Source organism: Oncorhynchus masou, chromosome 31 (assembly GCF_036934945.1).
Source record: "Oncorhynchus masou masou isolate Uvic2021 chromosome 31, UVic_Omas_1.1, whole genome shotgun sequence".
Classification (NCBI taxonomy): domain Eukaryota; kingdom Metazoa; phylum Chordata; class Actinopteri; order Salmoniformes; family Salmonidae; genus Oncorhynchus; species Oncorhynchus masou.
The window spans coordinates 34,277,455-34,296,896 of NC_088242.1; the positions used below are offsets into that span (position 1 = coordinate 34,277,455).

At 49.6% G+C, this 19,442-nt stretch overlaps 1 protein-coding gene across 3 annotated transcripts in view; it reads left to right on the forward strand.

Annotated features, from left to right (window-relative positions):
• LOC135523864 (serine-rich coiled-coil domain-containing protein 2-like) overlaps window positions 1–19,442 on the forward strand; it is a 100,655-nt gene that overhangs the window by 25,165 nt on the left and 56,048 nt on the right. For all 3 annotated transcript variants that reach the window (XM_064950841.1, XM_064950843.1, XM_064950842.1), the window contains exons 2-3: window positions 6,169–7,677; window positions 7,945–8,150. In XM_064950841.1, coding sequence (XP_064806913.1) covers window positions 6,210–7,677; window positions 7,945–8,150 — 1,674 coding nt within the window. In that variant the 5' untranslated portion in view covers window positions 6,169–6,209. The remainder of the gene's footprint in view (window positions 1–6,168; window positions 7,678–7,944; window positions 8,151–19,442) is intronic.

Below are 19,442 nucleotides of genomic sequence, written 5' to 3' on the forward strand. Positions count from 1 at the left end.
CATGCACAGAACGAGCAGTATGGGTGGTGACATTGTCATGCTGGAGGGTCATATCAGGATGAGCCTGCAGGAAGGGTACCACATGAGGGAGGAGGATGTCTTCCCTGTAACGCACAGCGTGGCAATTGCCTGCAATGACCACAAGCTCTGTCCGATGATGCTGTGACACACCGCCCCAGACCATGACGGACCCTCCACCTCCAAATCGATCCAGTTCCGGAGTACAAGATTCGGTGTAACGCTCATTCCTTTGACTATAAACGCAAATCCGACCATCACCCAGCGGTGAGAGAAATCTGTGACTCATCAGTGAAGAGCACCTTTTGCCAGTCCTGTCTGGTTCAGCGCCGGTGGGTTTGTGCCCGTAGGCGATGTTGTTGCTGGTGATGTCTGGTGAGGACCTGCCCTACAACAGGCTTACAAGCCCTCAGTCCAGCCTCTCTCAGCCTATTGCACACAGTCTGAGCACTGATGGCGGGATTGTGCTTTCGTGGTGTAACTCGGGCAGTTGTTGCCATCCTGTACCTGTCCCGCAGGTGTGATGTTCGGATGTACCAATCCTGTGCAGGTGTTATACGTGGTCTGCCACTGCGAAGACGATCAGATGTTAGTCCTGTCTCCCTGTAGTGTTGTCTTAGGCGTCTCGTAGTACGGACATGCAATATATTGCCCTGGCCACATCCACAGTCCTCATGCGTCCTTGCCTAAGGCACGTTCACGCAGATGAGCAGGGACCCTGGGCATCTTTCTATTGGTGAGTCAGTAGAAAGGCCTCTTTAGTGTCCTAAGTTTTCATAACTGTGACCTTAATTGCCTACCTTTTGTAAGCTGTTAATGTCTTAACCACTGTTCCACAGGTGCATGTTCATTAATTGTTTATGGTTCATTGAACAAGCATGGGAAACAGTGTTTAAACCCTTTACAATTTAGATCTGTGAAGATATTTGGATTTTTACAAATTATCTTTGAAAGACAGGGTCCTGAAAAAGGGATGTTTATTTTACTGAGTTTATGTATCCCAACCAGAAGCCATGGATTACAGGCAACATCAGGACAGAGCTAAAGGCTAGAGCTGCCGGGTTTCAAGGAGTGGGACACTAATCCGGACGCTTAAGAAATCTCGCTATGCCCTCTGACAAACCATCAAACAGGCAACGCAACAATTCAGGACTAAGATCGAATCCTACTACACCAGCTCCGATGCTTGTCGAATGTGACAGGGCTTGCAAACTATTACGCATTACAAAGGTAAGCCCAGCCGCGGGCTGCCCAGTGACACCAGCCTACCAGATGAGCTAAATTACTTCTTTGCGGTTTTCGAGGCAAGCAACACTGAAGCATGCATGAGAGCACCAGCTGTTCTGGAAGACTGTGTGATCATGCTCTCCACAGCTGATGTGAGTAAGACATATACAAGGCAGCAGGACCAGACTGATTACCAGGACCTATACGCCGAGCATGCGCTGACCAACTGGCAAGTGTCTTCACTGACATTTTCAACCTCTCCCTGATCCAGTCTGTAATGCCTATGTGTTTCAAGCAGACCACCATAGTCCAAGGTAACCTGCATAAATGTCTACCGACCCATAGCACTCATGTCTGGTAGACATGACGTGCTTTGAAAGGCTGGTCATGGCTCACATCAACACCATCTCATAAACCTTTGACCCACTCCAATTTGCGTACCTCCCCAACAGATCCGCAGATCACGCAGTCTCTATTGCGCTCAACACTGCCCTTTCCCACCTGTACAAAAGGAACACTTACATGAGAATGCTGTTCATTGACTACAGCTCAGCATTCCACACCATAGTGCCCGTGAAGCTCATCACTAAGCTAAGGACCCTGAGACTAAACACCTCCCTCTGCAACTGGATCCTGGACTTCCTAAAGGGCCGCCCCCAGGTGCTAAGGGTAGGCAACAACACATCTGCCACGCTGATCCTCAAAACAGGGGCCCCTCGGTGCGTGCTTAGTCCCCTCCCGTACTCCCTGTTCACCCATGACTGCATGGCCAAGCGCGACTCCAACACCATCATTAAGTTGGTCGACGACACGACGGTGTTAGGGCTGATCACCGACAATGATGAGACGGCCCATAGGGAGGAGATCAGCGACTTGGCTGTGTGGTGCCTGGACAAAAACCTTCCCTTCAAAGTGAGCAAGACAAAGGAGCTGATGATGGTGCGGTTCAAAAGCTTTAAATTCCTTGGTGTCCACATCACCAACAAATGATCATGGTCCAAACACACCAAGACTGTCGTGAAGAGGGCACGACAATGCCTATTCCTGAGGAGACAAAAGATTTGGCATGGGTCCTCAGATCCTCAAAAGGTTCTACAGCCGCTCCATCGAGAGTACTGGATGCGTCACTGCCTGGGATGGCACCTGCTCGGCATCCAACTGTAAGGCTCTACAGAGGGTAGTGCGTGGGGCTGTGACGGTCATGAAATTTTGTCAGCTTGTTATTGTCACGCAAAAGACTTCGTGCTCACTGTAACTGACCAGCAATTAATTTAAACATGTTTAGCATCTCCATGCTCCACTCATACAAGCAGCATTACAATCCTCTGAAGCGTGCCTTTTTTGGAACATCTACATTTTAAAAAGTTGAGTAAAGAAATTGAATGTACACAATCACAATAAATGCATTATTTATTTTAGTCAAGAAACATGATGTGAAAAAAATCTATTTCAGAGTAGGCCAACTCGTATTTTGTTCTCTGGCTATGCGCCATGCCTTAGGCTGTAAGTTTTTTTTGTTCATTTAGCAGACAAGATATGCTTATAAGTACATGCCTTTTATAATAAGAAGAATATAATTGAAATTAGCTGAAATAAAATAGTTAGGATATTTTTCCCATTCCAGAGCGAGAGTGCGCACGTGGCTATGTTGAGCGTAAAAGTGATCATTTGAAACAGGTTCTATATGCTAGATTTTGAGTTATTTGACAATTTTTATTCAAACCATAGAATGCCTTAGATATCAAAAGATTTATGGGCTGCATGATGCGACTATTGACTATTGCTGTGGCGATTTTAGCATGCAAATCTTGGTGGGGCAAGAAAATAAAAAATATATGCATGCCAGCAAAGCCACTACACTACACAACACTAAACATTACATTAATTGCTCTATAACGGTGACAAACTGCACAGAAACTGTTAGGGACAACATAAAGCTCTCCCAACAGCAGAGTCCCAAGACCTTACCACTGCTACAGTTCATTCAGCCTCATTTACTGCCTTTTATAAAAACACACACAAAAAAACAACATGGCTGACTTGCATAAACAAATGTAGTTTCTACTGACAATTTGAGATGTACAAACTATGGCATAAGGGAACGACGAGCGGATAAGAGGCAATCGTTGAAATGTACAGCGACAGAATTCAGAGCATGGGCCGGGCCGTTGTTAGTGTTCTCCCTGAACACCAAGTCAGAACCGTAGGTTAAATAACGGGGCCATATAACCAGACAATGAAAGCTCTTACAATATTTGATTACATTTCTCTTATACAGGCTTACAATATTTGATTACATTTCTCTAAAACAGGCTATATGCTACATGTGCACCACCAATCAGAACACTAGATGAAAGAGGGGAAAAGAGCCAAATTATTAGCATGAGGCATATGGGCAACTAACAGGTTACTACCCAACATACACTTAGTATTACTTTCTTGGCTACAATATACATATCTCCCTGGCATATTGCATATTTTATGCAGCAGCATACAAGACATTTTTGGACTTACCTTGTTGTGCTCACTTCCCTCCAAACCACTCATTGTTGAATTTGCGATTTCCAACTTGTGTAATGTTTTTGGCCGATGAGCTCGTTACATTTTTTAAAAAATCTGTAATTTTTCTGTTGTTTATCTTCGTATGACAACGTCTGAAAAGGATTTGCCAGTAGATTGTTCAACTTGATTCATAATGATGACTGCTTGCTAAGATTTAGGAAAGTATGACGTTGACATGATCAGTCCAATCAAAGCTATTGTGTACACAACGTGATTTGACGTCATTTTATCTGTGGCCAATGACCTTGAGCCTTCTTGGATGGGCACTTCTAATATACCTCTGTCAATAACCGAAGGGCTTGAATTCTCGAGGTCTCCCCTTAGACTTTGCGGTGATGTAGTTTCCCCATGAGAGAGAGAACACTGAGCCAATCACGCAACGCTGCACTGAGCTGGGCTAAAACACCTGCATTTTGGAGCTGCCTTACTTAAGGAAACAAAAACAGACCATGTTTGTATGTGGCTTTAACTTAATGATATATAATATATATTTTTTACATTGTTTGCAAACGGATATGTGAAACGTATTAATGCCAAAATAACATGCAAAACAGGCAAGCCCCCCCCCAAATTAAAAAAGACTGGGCTATTGATGTTATTAGAAAGTTGGGAAAAGAAAGATTGAGCTCTGTTCCTTGCCTCAGGCTGCACACGCTGTTCTCTCAAGTGATCATATTTTCACCCATTGACTGTTCCCAATTGAATGTAATCTTTACTAATATGTACAATTTAGTTTCAATTTAGATTGGCCCATTTATCAAGTAGGACCAGGCCCAAATCCCCATCAAGACAAAAAAAGACATGTCATCTGTTAACACTGGAATAGTGAATGGAGGCCACTTTTCCTGTGGGTACGTTTTTCTCATGTTGGGTAGGCTTTGCCAATTTATTTTGTTATGCCACAGATGATATTTTGCCCAAACTGTGTATGCCATGGGCTCTTCAAACTTGTTCCTTTAGCTACCCAGTGCTTCACTTGGGAAACCAAGTGAAATCTGTTCGGGAACATCGATAGTAACATGGTTTCACAATGCTACATATTTCATCAAACATGTTGACAGCCCCTCTCTCTGCGAGAAAGAAATGAAAGAGAGTGGCGGAGATGGAAACACAGTGAGAGTTGCTGTGTAGCTAAAAGTAATGTCAGTCTTTTAATTATGGGAAAAAAGCCCTATTACTCGACTATTCAAAATCTAAAACAAATTCGGCAATTGTATGTTAAATTTGGGCTCGACGAATTATGTACCAAAGATCTTAAATCAGTATTTAAAAAAAATGTTCTTCCATGTGTAAATACTGTTGGCCATGTTACAACGGCACAATCATTAGTTTAATGGTTTGTTTTTTCGGGCTCATGTATAGGCCAATGCTCATGCGTGAGCTCTAATATGCATATGGATGTTTTGAATGAATCATCCACTTAGAAATCGCTGTCCATTACCTTGTTTGCCCACAACCATGTTTTCCACTCTTTCAACCTATTGTTGAACTTCTTTCTTCAAATTGATCAATTGCAGTGTGGTGAGTTTTCCATTGTATTTGCATGAATGCATTGATGTCAGAGTGGCTAGAGGGACAATAGAGCCCTGCGTACCAGAGTGTGTTAAAGGAGATTACCATGATTACCATGACTCGACAGTCATGTACATTTTTACTGCGTTCATGTCTGCCAGGCTGGCGGTAATATGGTCTCCTAAACAGGCCCAGTACATCACTGGGGCAAAGCTTCCTGCCACCCAGGACTTCTATACCAGGCGGTGTCAGAATGGCCCTAAAGATTGTCAGAAGAGTTCAGCCACCCAAGTCATAGACTGTTCTCTCTGCTACCGGACAGCAAGCTGCAAGTCTAGGTCCGAAAGGCTCCTTAACAGCTTCTGCCCCCAAGCCATAAGACTGCTGAACAATGAATCAGATGGCTACCCGGACAATTTGCATTGACCCCCTTTTTTACGATGCTGCTATGCGCCGTTTATTAGCTGTGCATAGTCATTTTGCTTCTACCTACATGTACATTTGACCTTAATCACCTCGACTACCTCGTACCCCCGCACGTTGACTCGGTACTGGAACCCCCTGTATATGGCCTCGTTACTTTTTTAAACTTGACTTTATTTAGCGTTTTATAGGTCATATTTCATAGCAATCTGGAAACACTGGACAGTTACTTTCATGTCTACCTCTGTAAATGTCCATTTGTGTTTAGAAATAACATGTTTTGGGGGTGTTTTAATCTTAGCACGACATGTTCTCACCGCTTTGGTTCTCTCTTCCCCTTTCTCATTCCTTTTCCTCTTGTTCTCGCTTCTCACTCCCATTTCTCTCTCTCTCTCTGTCCTTCTCCTGTCCCCCGTCTCTCTATAGCTCAAGCCAGCCCAGCACACCCATGGTCCAGCAGGCAGCTGATGGAAGATCCGGTTCCCAACGTGCCCACCATGGTCTCCAGGCTGCCCAAGTTTGGCTCGCGCCCCGCGGCTGTGGCTGCCACCGCCCCACTGACCAATGGGACCCGCCACCAACCCGTCTCCAGCACCACGGGCAAAGGGTTACCCACTGCCACCACCAGGCAGAACGGGACAATGCGGATGCCCCCCCCCTCCTCTCTGAAGGGGAAAGGAGGAGAGGCTGTGGACTCGGGGGAGGAGGGTGGAACTGGAGCTGGGCATCACCTCCGCCAACCGCAGCCCTCACCAGCGGCGGGAAGGGAGATTAAGAAGCCATCCGCCATGCCTGCCACGGCGAAGGTACGGGGGTGTGCTTCTGTGGTATCCTCCAACAGCCCTAGAACTATACCCTCCAAAACTGGGCCTCACGGGGCCATCCCCAAACAGGCTTTGTCTGGACAGAGTCTCTGCAACGGCAAAGCAGGCCTCAGCGGCCAGACGGGTGGTGATGGACGGTATGGGTCTGGGAATGGCTCCCTCAGGCGGGGCCAGAGCTGTGGTTCCCCCCACAGCAACCTGACCAGCAGCCTGTCCCACTCCCAGTCCAGCGACAGCCTGGAGACCGCCTCGGAGGAGAACATGGTGCGCTCCCGGAGCCTCACCCACGTCAAGAGGATCCCCTCCCCCACTCAGCCGCCCATCATCCGCTCCTACTCCTTCAACAGGGCCTCGGAGCTGGCCAAGGAGCTGCCCAGGCCTCTAGCCAAGTCCCGACTGGTCAAGACATCTCCCTTAACCAGACCGACACCTGTGCTGAGTAGTGCGGGGAGAGGGAACGGCCTACACCTCAGTAAGGGTGGACATGGACTAGCACCAGGCAGGGTTGTGGTGGGAACAGCTAGCTGCATCTTGCCCCCCACCACACTGAGGAATTCCTTACTCCCCAGTTCAGCCTCCTGCAACACCAGGTCCTCGGCCCTCAGATACAGGTTCACACGGCCCTCACTTATCAAGCAGCCTCGCCCCATCTTGGCCACCTCCACCGAGAAGGTCCAGGGCAACACAGAGGAAAGCGAGGGGAGGAAGAACTCGGTGGAGACGCCCCCTGTCACCCCAGACCCATCCAGCAACACTGACAGCCCAGGGAGCACCCCAGAGTGCGTAACGGAAGGCCTGCAAGAGGAGCCTGCGGCCCCCAGCGGGGTGCGTCCCCTAGGGGAAGGCCTGGAGGACATGTCCCTCTCCTCCACCTCCTCCCTGGAGCGCAACGATACCAGCGAGGAGTACATGGACGACTTTGACAACCTGGGGAACGGAGGAGACGGCATTCTGCTGCTCCCTGCCCGTGATGGAGGGCTCGACCAATCACACTCTGTCTTGGCAGATGATGACAACGCCGACCTAAACCACCGTCACGGTGGCACCTCCATGGCGGTCCTTAACAGCTTCCTGTCTGACAGTGTAGACTGGGCCGGAATGGGACTCACTGGTAAGATTTCACATTAATCCAAATAATTGACTTTAAAGTCTAAGGGACGGTTTCCCAGACACAGATTAGGCCTAGTCCTGGACTAGAAAACACTGTCAATGGAGAACATCCATCGGCGATGTGTTTTAATCCAGGACTAGGCTTTATCTGTGTCTGGGAAATGGGCCCTAAATGACATACGATACTAACCAAAACAAATGAACCAGATCTCCCTCAGTGATTAGGTAGCAGGTGAGTAAAACCTCTTATTTCTCCTCTCTGTTATAGGGGGTAGAGGGGGCTTAGGGGCGTTGTCTCGGCGTGCTAGTCAGGCCCTGTCCGGGGGTGCAGACTACCCCCTCGGCTCTTCCCTCGACCTGTCTCCCTCAGACTCCGGCTCGGGGGGGACCTACATGTGGGACGAGGAGGGTCTGGAGCCCTTGGGGACCACCACACAGCCCTGTGGGAGCTACAACTCAGACCTCAACAGCATGGTAAGTCTGGATAGAATACAACGTATTCAACATGTCTAGTGAGTTGACCACGAAGAATGTCATTCTATGGAATTGACAGCTCTCAACAGAATGGATTAAGATTTAATTTGTCATTGGATTGGTAGGCGTCGCTCTACAGTAGTACTTTGGTTAGTAATGTGTGTGGGAGGGTTAAAAGCCGAAGTCAAATTTCGGTTGGACCTTGTGCGAAATTGACCAATAAAGTGATTTTCATCCCCACTGCACGTATGTTGGAAAACGAGTAGGATATGTGTTTCTGTTTTACTGATTGTCTAATCCCCGCTGGCCGTCATAATGTGCTTAACCTTTGCCCATTTAACTTTAATTTACACACCTTTATTAATAGTCAGCGTTTCACTTTCCCCGCTGCCGGCAAGTACTTCCGTTCTATGGAATTTCCTGGGTGATTTGTATTCTAGAGGGGCAAGGGTTGTCCTGCTGGCTTTGACCTAAATGAGCTCACTGCCGGGCACTGTTTCTGTGTGGGCTCCCTGCCCACGGTATCTCACTGTCCCCAATCTGACGTCAATACTCAGGACATTGAGCTACAAGACAGGTCTTCAATGGTGCTGCTATTTCTCTGCCCAGTGTACTGTATGCAGGCAGGGCGTTTGCCTTGCGCTGTACCACTCTGCTCCTGTACAACACAGCTACGTAGTTGTCTAGTTTCCTCTAATCTGATTGAATGCTTTTAAAATACACCCTTCCTTCCTCATCACTGATCTGAAAGTGATCGCATGGTCTCCAGCCTATTGCTTTCACCAATCTCGGAGTGTCAGATCAGTCATGAAGGAAGGAAGGAGTCAGGGCCTTGTTCTGCCTCCCGAAAGTAAGAACCCAATTTCCTGGATTCCAGCCAAAGAATCCGTTCAATGATCTTTCCTTGAGGCAACTCATTGGCTGTTGCCCCATGTGATTTTCCCTGCTGTTTCACAGCAGCCTATCACTTGGCCAGAGAGGAGGACGCAGCCTCAGTACCAGAGGCAAGCGGAAGGATGACAGTGTAGTTATTACTGTGTGACGTGGCCTACAGGGGCAGCTTGTTACCCTTCTCCTCTCATAGATAACAGAGGAACTCCCTTTTTATATGGAGGAAAATATGGGGACAAAAAGTACATTTTTGTATTCCTGGAGGCTCATAATAAGTCAGTGACTCAGACAGTGGGTCCCATCTCTGAAACCACCCAAGTTCAGGACACAAAGCACTTCTCTGAAAAGTGCTGAATCACCTTTCCTTGGTTAGGGCAATGTTGGAAGACAAGCTCCAATACACATTGCAGCTCTCATTTCCAGGCATTTGTTTTCGCTTGGTCATGCAAAAGACCAGGTTTAGCTCCTTTTTGCTTTTGTTTCTCCGTTGGAAATGAACTCCTTTACGGGCCAGCACCTCCTAAAAGCTGTTTTGGGTTCTTAGTTCACAGCTCTTTGCCTCTTTTTCCTTTTTCTCAATACTGTGTTTTTTTCCCCCCAACGCAGCTAATCCGCCTCTTACTGTGATCCGGGTTAGGCTGTATTTAGTCTGATAATGTGGGGATTTTCCAGGAAGCACACCTTTGGCCTGTACAGACATATTAATGTGACATTGTCCGCGAGTTGTAATCATTTGAGTCAAGGAGTTGTGTGACCCCCATATAATCTAAAAACATTATCCTACAATCATCTCATGGATTGGGATCTCATAGTCTTTTCATATCTGACCCGCAGCTAATAATCAGAGCCATAAGCACACTGGTGCATATCGTTTGGTAGCCTACGTTGAAAGTGGTACTTGAGCGGCCTCTACAGGAGACTGTAAGTACTGCAACGGCTGCACTGCTGAACAGAAGGCTTTTACATTATGCTGTCTCTGTGCAGTGCAGAAGAATCAAGCTAGAGGGTAGCATTGATCAGCAAGTGTATCCACACACAATAGGCTATTACTGTTAGTAAATGTGTCGGGAAGATGAGCAATGTTATTAGTTTCTATTTATTGGAAATGCTGTACTGATACCGGAGGCAGTGGTTGAAAGCGCCAAAACTTAATTCAGACAATTAAACAGAAATAAATCCAATATAGGAGATTCCTTCACTATTCAGGAACATCAAGTGGAGTTAATTTCCCGGCGGTCTGAACTTGAACTGTCAAGGGTAGTTTTCCACAAAAGGTGTCACCACCCTAAAAGGCGCTGTATCGTCAATCCGACGCCTGCGGTGGCCGTAGAGTATTTACTGCGACTACGGCCTCTGCAGAAGTCAAGGCATTTCTACTTTTTGCACTTCGCAGAGCTGTTGTCAAGGAAGTGAGTTTGTGCTTATACTGGACCTCCCGCCCCCACCTACCATCAACCAATCATGTCAACGGGGAAATATACAGAGCCCTTCGCATTGTTACAGCATTTGTGCGGCGCACGGTCATGCGGTATGGAGCACAATTTTGGCCTCTGCCTGCCTCCAACCACATTTACGGAAACGGACTTCGAAGATAGCAGTGATCTCATTATAGAGAAATGGAGGGAATGAACAAGATGGAGATGGGGGAGAGGGGCAGCGAACAAGTGTGCGTTTAGAGAGACGAGGGGGAGACTTTGGGAAAGAGGGAGTGAACACAAGCGAGCGAGAGAGGGAGTGGGGGGGGGGGGCGATGGGGTGAGAGAAAGGAGAGACTGTGTGAGAGATGGAGAATAGAATGTGACTGTAGAGATGTGGGATGCTAGCTAACAGACAGGAAGGCAGATAGGCAGCCAGTTCCCCTGGTTAGTGTTGGAGCCGCAGGCCTCCTGCTGTCGCGGAGAGGTGCTAATGCACTAACACAGAACCACGCCGTTGCTGCCCAGCTCTAAAACTGTCGCGTCTGCAGCTCCCCGTCACGCTGAGGGAATTGCCTTCCTGAAGGAAATTAAAAGTGTTATGACTATCTGCAGGGGTATGATTAAAGTCAAATCACTTTAATTTGGTCTGCGATTGTGACATGATCAGGCCCCGCTCCCTCGCCGCGTTTTTTTCAGATTAGCTTTGAAAAATGAAGGCCTCCTGTGCTACGCTCTTTTAAAGAGGACTGAGAAAGCAGTGCTGCTTCGCTAGGGACTGAGAGAGAGGAGTGCTCCTTCGCTAGGGACTGAGAGAGAGAGGAGTGCTGCTTCGCTAGGGACTGAGAGAGAGGAGTGCTGCTTCGCTAGGGACTGAGCGAGGAGTGCTGCTTCGCTAGGGACTGAGAGAGAGGAGTGCTGCTTCGCTAGGGACTGAGAGAGAGAGGAGTGCTGCTTCGCTAGGGACTGAGAGAGAGAGGAGTGCTGCTTCGCTAGGGACTGAGAGAGAGAGGAGTGCTGCTTCGCTAGGGACTGAGAGAGAGGAGTGCTGCTTCGCTAGGGACTGAGAGAGAGAGGAGTGCTGCTTCGCTAGGGACTGAGAGAGAGGAGTGCTGCTTCGCTAGGGACTGAGAGAGAGGAGTGCTGCTTCGCTAGGGACTGAGAGAGAGGAGTGCTGCTTCGCTAGGGACTGAGAGAGAGGAGTGTGTGGGACTGCGTGTTAGTTAGAGCACCGGCCCGGAGGCATGACTAATTCAGCCGGAGCTATTTGATTGCCTGCCTCGCTCCAGCAGACAGTGCAGGAAGCCTGCTGTCATAATACAGTCGCTGCCCTTTTTAAATAACTTTGAACCATGCTGCCTTTTGTGAGAGCAAGGCTGAGGTATTTGATTAGGTTTTTCATTATTACGTCGGTGTGTGGCAAAGGCTATCTACCCAACATCATTCACACGACCATCTGCTGGCCAATGGTGATTTTGACGCATGCCAGAGACAGACAGACAGACAGATGTTTGTTTGTTTGTTTGTTCGCTATTGTTTGTTTGTTTGTTCGCTATTCTTGTGGGGACTTACAAGTAGAGTCACACACACACACACACGGAGGCCGGAGGACTTGATGCTCATTCACTTCAGGAGCCAGTGGAGTGTTAAGACAGAGAAGTGACAGTGTGCTGGGCTCCTGGAACTAATGTCCCCATGTTGGCGTCAGTCCCCTCTCCTGCTGTCCTTATTCGCGTGGGAGCATCCGTTATGCTCAGGCATCACCTCAACCCTCATTCCGAGCAGCTACGTCAGCCCTGCTAAGCCTGGCCGTCCTGTCTGCCTGCGCTCGTCTCCTCACAGAGGGACAGGCCACGTCTTGCTTTACTCGCCCGGAAGGTATCGCCTGAATGTTTCAGTGCACAAGGCTGTGATGCTCCATTTACGTGGGTGTGTTAACAGTAGATTAATTGGGACAAATAGCATACGGATTCACAGCTCAAATCAGGCAGCAACATGTCGGTATGCGTTGAAAGCCAATTTTAGATGTCGACAATGACGTCGCATGTTCACTGAACAATGCTTGTCGGAGATGACAACTATTGATTTGGCTCTTTTGGTCTTGTTGCAAGAAGGTCTTGTTGCCATGTATGTCACTAGTGGAAGATGCAGAGCTTGTTAGTACAAGGCTGCTGTAAATAAACCGGTGTGCAGACAGGCCACCGGGTGGCAGTGTTGGTCCAAGCTGGATGTGAAGGTCTATAGGCTTGCAGGCCCTGGTTATGCATGTTGGGCCGTCACCATCGCCCTCATTCATGCTTCTCCTCACAGCTCAGACCCTCCCCCCCCCAATCCTCGCTCTCTTTGTCTCACCACCCCGCACACACACACCACCCCGCTCCTCCATAATCATCCCCACTGCTAGAGCAGAGGATATGCAGGCGGAGCACATTATGGCCAGAAGAACGAGTGTGCCTGGGGAGACCCTTTGTTGTTCTCCGCATTGCTTCACACTATCTGGAGTTCCTTGGACTTTTTGTTGTTGTATCAATCTGAATCAATAAAGCCACGAAGTTGGATGGCGTTGCCAATGCGCGGAAATGCTGCTGAGGAAAACGTACTGACAATATGATCACAAATGTGTTTCTCTGCAGTATACTCCTGTATTTCAACAGCAACTGTAGCCAGTCGTATTCATCTGTCCTTCAGGTTTTGTAAAAGATGACAGACCAGTAAAGGATACCAAGCACAGTAGCAGAAGACAGTTTTTTTGTGATCCATCCAAGGTCAGAAACCTGTTCTCAAGCCCCCAAATATTTCCCTCTTCTTGCAGTGTGCTGATGCCCCAGATCCTCTCTTCTTTCTCCTCCAGCTCTCTCGCCCTCTCTCTCTCTCCGCCCTCTCTCTCTCTCCGCCCTCTCTCTCTCTCCGCCCTCTCTCTCTCTCCGCCCTCTCTCTCTCTCCGCCCTCTCTCTCTCTCCGCCCTCTCTCTCTCTCCGCCCTCTCTCTCTCTCCGCCCTCTCTCTCTCTCCGCCCTCTCTCTCTCCGCCCTCTCTCTCTCCGCCCTCTCTCTCTCCGCCCTCTCTCTCTCCGCCCTCTCTCTCGCCCTCTCTCTCGCCCTCTCTCTCGCCCTCTCTCTCGCCCTCTCTCTCGCCCTCTCTCTCGCCCTCTCTCTCGCCCTCTCTCTCGCCCTCTCTCTCGCCCTCTCGCGCTCGCTCTCTCTAGCTCTCTCGCGCTCGCTCTCTCTAGCTCTCTCGCTCGCTCTCTCTAGCTCTCTCGCTCGCTCTCTCTAGCTCTCTCGCTCGCTCTCTCTAGCTCTCTCGCTCGCTCTCTCTAGCTCTCTCGCGCTCGCTCTCTCTAGCTCTCTCGCTCGCTCGCTCTCTAGCTCTCTCGCGCTCGCTCTCTAGCTCTCTCGCTCGCTCTCTAGCTCTCTCGCGCTCGCTCTCTAGCTCTCTCGCGCTCGCTCTCTAGCTCTCTCTAGCTCTCTCGCGCTCGCTCTCTCTAGCTCTCTCGCGCTCGCTCTCTCTAGCTCTCTCGCGCTCGCTCTCTAGCTCTCTCGCGCTCGCTCTCTAGCTCTCTCGCGCTCGCTCTCTAGCTCTCTCGCGCTCGCTCTCTCTAGCTCTCTCGCGCTCGCTCTCTCTAGCTCTCTCGCGCTCGCTCTCTCTAGCTCTCTCGCGCTCGCTCTCTCTAGCTCTCTCGCGCTCGCTCTCTCTAGCTCTCTCGCGCTCGCTCTCTCGCTCTAGCTCTCTCGCGCTCGCTCTCTCGCTCTAGCTCTCTCGCGCTCGCTCTCTCGCTCTAGCTCTCTCGCGCTCGCTCTCTCGCTCTAGCTCTCTCGCGCTCGCTCTCTCGCGCTCGCTCTCTCGCTCTAGCTCTCTCGCGCTCGCTCTCTCGCTCTAGCTCTCTCGCTCTCTCGCTCTCTAGCTCGCTCTCTAGCTCTCTCTCTCGCTCTCTCGCTCTCTAGCTCGCTCTCTAGCTCTCTCTCTAGCTCTCTCTCTAGCTCTCTCTCTAGCTCTCTCTCTAGCTCTCTCTCTAGCTCTCTCTCTAGCTCTCTCGCTCGCTCTCTAGCTCTCTCGCTCGCTCTCTCGCTCTCTCGCTCTCTCGCTTTCTCTCTCGCTCTCTCGCTCGCTCTCTAGCTCGCTCTTTAGCTCGCTCTCTCTAGCTCTCTCTAGCTCTCTGTAGCTCTCTCGCTCGCTCTCTCTAGCTCTCTCTAGCTCTCTGTAGCTCTCTCGCTCGCTCTCTCTAGCTCTCTCGCTCGCTCTCTCTAGCTCTCTCGCTCGCTCTCTCTAGCTCTCTCGCTCGCTCTCTCTAGCTCTCTCGCTCGCTCTCTCTAGCTCTCTCGCTCGCTCTCTCTAGCTCTCTCGCTCGCTCTCTCTAGCTCTCTCGCTCGCTCTCTCTAGCTCTCTCGCTCGCTCTCTCTAGCTCTCTCGCTCGCTCTCTAGCTCGCTCTCTCTAGCGCTCTCTCTAGCTCTCTCGCCCTCTCTCTCTCTCGCCCTCTCTCTCTCTCGCCCTCTCTCTCTCTCGCCCTCTCTCTCTCTCGCCCTCTCTCTCTCTCGCCCTCTCTCTCTCTCGCCCTCTCTCTCTCTCGCCCTCTCTCTCTCTCGCCCTCTCTCTCTCTCGCCCTCTCTCTCTCTCGCCCTCTCTCTCTCTCGCCCTCTCTCTCTCTAGCCCTCTCTCTCTCTAGCCCTTTCTAGCTCTCTCTCTCGCTCTCTCTCTCGCTCTCTCTCGCTCTCTCGCGCTCTCTCGCGCTCTCTCGCGCTCTCTCGCCCTCTCTCGCCCTCTCTCGCCCTCTCTCGCCCTCTCTCGCCCTCTCTCGCCCTCTCTCGCCCTCTCTCGCCCTCTCTCGCCCTCTCTCGCCCTCTCTCGCCCTCTCTCTCTCTAGCCCTTTCTAGCTCTCTCTCTCGCTCTCTCGCTCTCTCGCTCTAGCTAGCTCTCTCTAGCTCGCTCTCTCTAGCTCTCTCGCGCTCTCTCTCTCTAGCTCTCTCGCACGCTCTCTCTCTCTAGCTCTCTCGCGCTCTCTCTCTAGCTCTCTCGCGCTCTCTCTCTAGCTCTCTCGCGCTCTCTCTAGCTCTCTCTAGCTCTCTCTAGCTCTCTCGCGCTCTCTCGCGCTCTTTCTCTCTAGCTCTCTCGCGCTCTTTCTCTCGCGCTCTTTCTCTCTAGCTCTCTCGCGCTCTTTCTCTCTAGCTCTCTCAGTGCATGCTGGGTGTTTTTGGAGTTTTTAGTGTTTGGTGTGGAAAGCTCTATCCTAACTAACTTTCTTGATTCTTTTCTTTACATGTTATTTTCTATGGTGGAGGGTTAATGCAATATTTGTTTTTAGCGGTATCCAAAGTTTTTCTTTTCAAAGTTAGGGTGGAAGAGGACAGAGTAACTTTCCTGGGGGTTGGAAGGTGTAGTGTGCGCAATGGCTTCTCAGCCTAGCGCGGAGGAGACGCTGTCGATACAGCATGGATTCAGGTGTGTTCCTGAGAACGGAATTAAGGTGGAGGAGGTTCTGCTCGCGGTCGGCGAACAGGTAGGAGCTGAGTTTATACATTCTGCTTCTAGAATGAACAAAGCTGTGGTTGTGTTCATGAAAAGGGCTAATTTGGTCGGTAGGCTAATTGCTAGCGGAATATTTGTAAGGGATGTGTTGGTGTCAATTTCACCTCTCTCTACCCCTTCAAGAGTTGTAGTGGCAAATTTGCCTCCGTTTATTACGGATGATCAAATTAGGAAAGAGCTGAGTCGTTTTGGTAAGTTTGCTAGCGGTTTCCGTGTACTGTCAGCAGGTTTTCAGACAGATGCCGTTAAGCACGTTGTTTCGTTCAGGAGGCAAGTGTTTATGTTTCTGAACAATAATGAGCAACAGCTAAATGTGCATTTTAAAGTGAGGCATGGGGAGGGGCTCTATGCAGGTTTTGCCAGCACAGATAGTCTACGGTGTTTTGAATGTGGGGATTTGGGGCACAAGAGCTTTGCGTGCCCACATAAAGGCCATAGAAAAGGTGAGGGTACAAGCGCAAGTGGGGGAAATCGAGGTCAAAATGCAGGGGGTAAGGAGATGCAGACAGCAGAGGCTGGGCCTAGTGAGTCTAGAGATGGTGGTGTAGATGAGGCTGGGTCTAGTCAGGCTAGAGATGGTAGGGTAGTGGAGGCTGGGTCTAGTCAGGCTAGAGATGGTGGAGAAGCAGAGGCTAGAGATGGTGGGGTAGCTGAGGCTGGGCCTAGACATGCTATGGAGGGTGGTGTAGCTGAGGCTGGCCCTAGTCATGCTATGGAGGGTGGTGCAGATGATGCTGGGCCTAGTCATGCTATGGAGGGTGGTGTAGCTGAGGCTGGCCCTAGTCATGCTATGGAGGGTGGTGTAGCTGAGGCTGGCCCTAGTCATGCTATGGAGGGTGGTGTAGCTGAGGCTGGCCCTAGTCATGCTATGGAGGGTGGTGCAGATGATACTGCGTCTAGTCAGGTTATTCTAGTGGATGAAGAGAGTATAGTGGGGAAGTGTAAGAGATTAGGGGGGAGGAGGAGGGTGTCAAGAGGAAAAGGAAAAAGGGTGTGAACAAAGGCACCATGGAAATGTTGCCTGTTGCTGTGGGTGAGGCCCTAACCAGAGAGAAAGGGCAGGTGGTCAGGGTGGGAGATAGAGAAGAGGAGGAAAGTGAGTCTGAGGAAGAGGATGAGGAGTTATTTTTTTCAGACTCCTCTTCAATTGGCCCGGAGCTGACAGCTAGTCAACCAGAGGGGTCTAAGTACACGTTGAGAGAACTGACAAGGTTCCTGAATGAGACTAAGGGGAAAAAAGTTAATCTTGAGGCTTTTTTCCTGATCCTAGAAAGTGTGTAAGTTCAGTACAACATGCTATGAGAAATGAGGGGCATGGTGTCCTCTCACCCAGGAAACGGTTTAGGTTGAGGAAGTGGGTCACAACAGTGCGTAAAGGTTTACCTTCAGACACTGTTTAAATGTTTAATTTCTTACTGACACTGGGGCTTTTTGAGCTTTGCTATTGGTCTATTTCTCTGCTTGCTTTTCTCCCAATTCCTATGGAGACTCTTCGGGTAGGCTCGCTCAATATAAATGGCGCCAGAGATGCGGGAAAGAGGAGTGTGTTGGGTGAATATGTAAAACAAAAAAAAGTACAGGTGTTGTTTCTGCAGGAGACGCATAGTGATGTAGTGAATGAAGTTGATTGGGGGCTCTGGTGGAAAGGGGCAAGTGTGTTGAGCCATGGGACAAATCTTAGTGCAGGTGTGGCAGTCCTTTTGCACCGGGTCTGGCTGTAAAAATTTGCTCCTCAAAGGAGGTGTGTAGGGGTAGGTTGCTTGTTGTTAAAGCAGAAATTAACAACATGTGTTTTGTCTTTATAAATGTGTATGCGCCTAACACAGGGAGAGAAAGAGGGGTTCTATTTGGGAGTCTTAGACAGGAACTCTCACAAGTAGCGCCTGAGGAGACGCTGGTGATCGGAGGTGACTGGAACTGTACATTGGATTTTACAAAAGACAGAAATGGGGAAGAGGCTCATTCAGTGTCAGTGGGAGTGTTAAGGGACATCTTTAATCAGTTTGACCTAGTGGATGTTTGGAGAACTAAACATCCAAACACAAGACAGTATACGTGGGTGAAGGTTTTTGGGGCTAGGGTGAGTGCAGCTCGACTTGATCGTTTTTACATGTCCAGGAATCAGAGCAATAGGCTGCTGGGTGCTACCATTCTCCCAGTGGGGTTTTCGGATCACCACATAACCATGGCTCGGCTGTCTATTTCACCAGGGCCCCGGCAGGCATCTTATTGGAAGTTCAATATAAAGCTCTTACAAGATGCCACTTTTTGCTCAGGTTTCCAGACTTTTGGGGAAAGATGGGGGCAGCGAAGAGAGGAGTATGAGTCTCTGAGTCAATGGTGGGATGTGGGGAAAGTGCAAATTCGGCTTTTCTGTCAACAGTACACAGCTCTCTCATCCTCAGAGGCTAGGAGAGTATTGGGGGAACTAGAGCGGTGTATTAGTGAGATGGAGGTAGAGATGGTGGGGCAAGGCAATGTAGGCCTCCAGGCTAACTTAGCCGAATTACGTAGGGACCTGGGCAGTTTTTTCCAGGTTAAAGCAAAGGGAGCACTTGTAAGAGCTAGGTTCTCCATGCTCAAGGAGATGGATGCTCCCAGCACCTTCTTCTTTGGTTTGGAAAGACAGAGCAGTGAAGCCAAGGGTATGCATTGTCTACGGCTGTCTGATGGGCGGGTGACCTCTGTGGTGGGGGAGATGCGGGAGCGGACTGTGGAGTTTTATACTGAATTGTATAGGGCAGAAGTGTGTGATCCTATGTGTGCTCAGGTCTTGTTCGCAGGACTCCCTAAGCTCTCTCTGGCACAGAGGGATGAAATGGACATTCCTCTGTTGTCACATGAACTGGCAGAGGCAGTAACCCAGATGTCCCCCGGTCGTGCACCCGGGGTCGATGGACTTCCAGTGGAATTTTACCAAAAATTCTGGGGAACAATTGGACAGGATTTCTTTTGCGTGTTGCGAGAATGCGCCGGGGTAGGAGAGTTGCCGATGAGCTGCCGTCGGGCGGCTCTGACTCTCCTGCCCAAAAAAGGGGACTTGTGTGAACTTAAGAACTGGAGGCCTGTGGCATTACTCTGTGCGGACTACAAGATTTTTGCCAAGGTCCTCTCTAACAGACTGAAGTCCCATCTGGACTCTATAATACACAAGGACCAGACATATTGTGTACCGGGACGCTCAATCACGGACAACTTGTTCTTGATTAGGGACATGTTGGACTTGTCGAGAGGTTCTAATGTGAACTTTGGACTGGTCTCTTTAGATCAAGAGAAGGCTTTTGATAGAGTGGATCATGAGTATCTGTTTAATGTGATGTCTGTGTTTGGGAAGAGTTTTGTGACCTGTGTGAAGCTGTTGTATGCTGGGGCGTCATGTATGGTTAAGGTGGGAGGGGGGCTAAGTAGGCCAGTCTGGGTGAGACGGGGCATTAGACAAGGATGCCCTCTATCTGGGCAGCTGTAC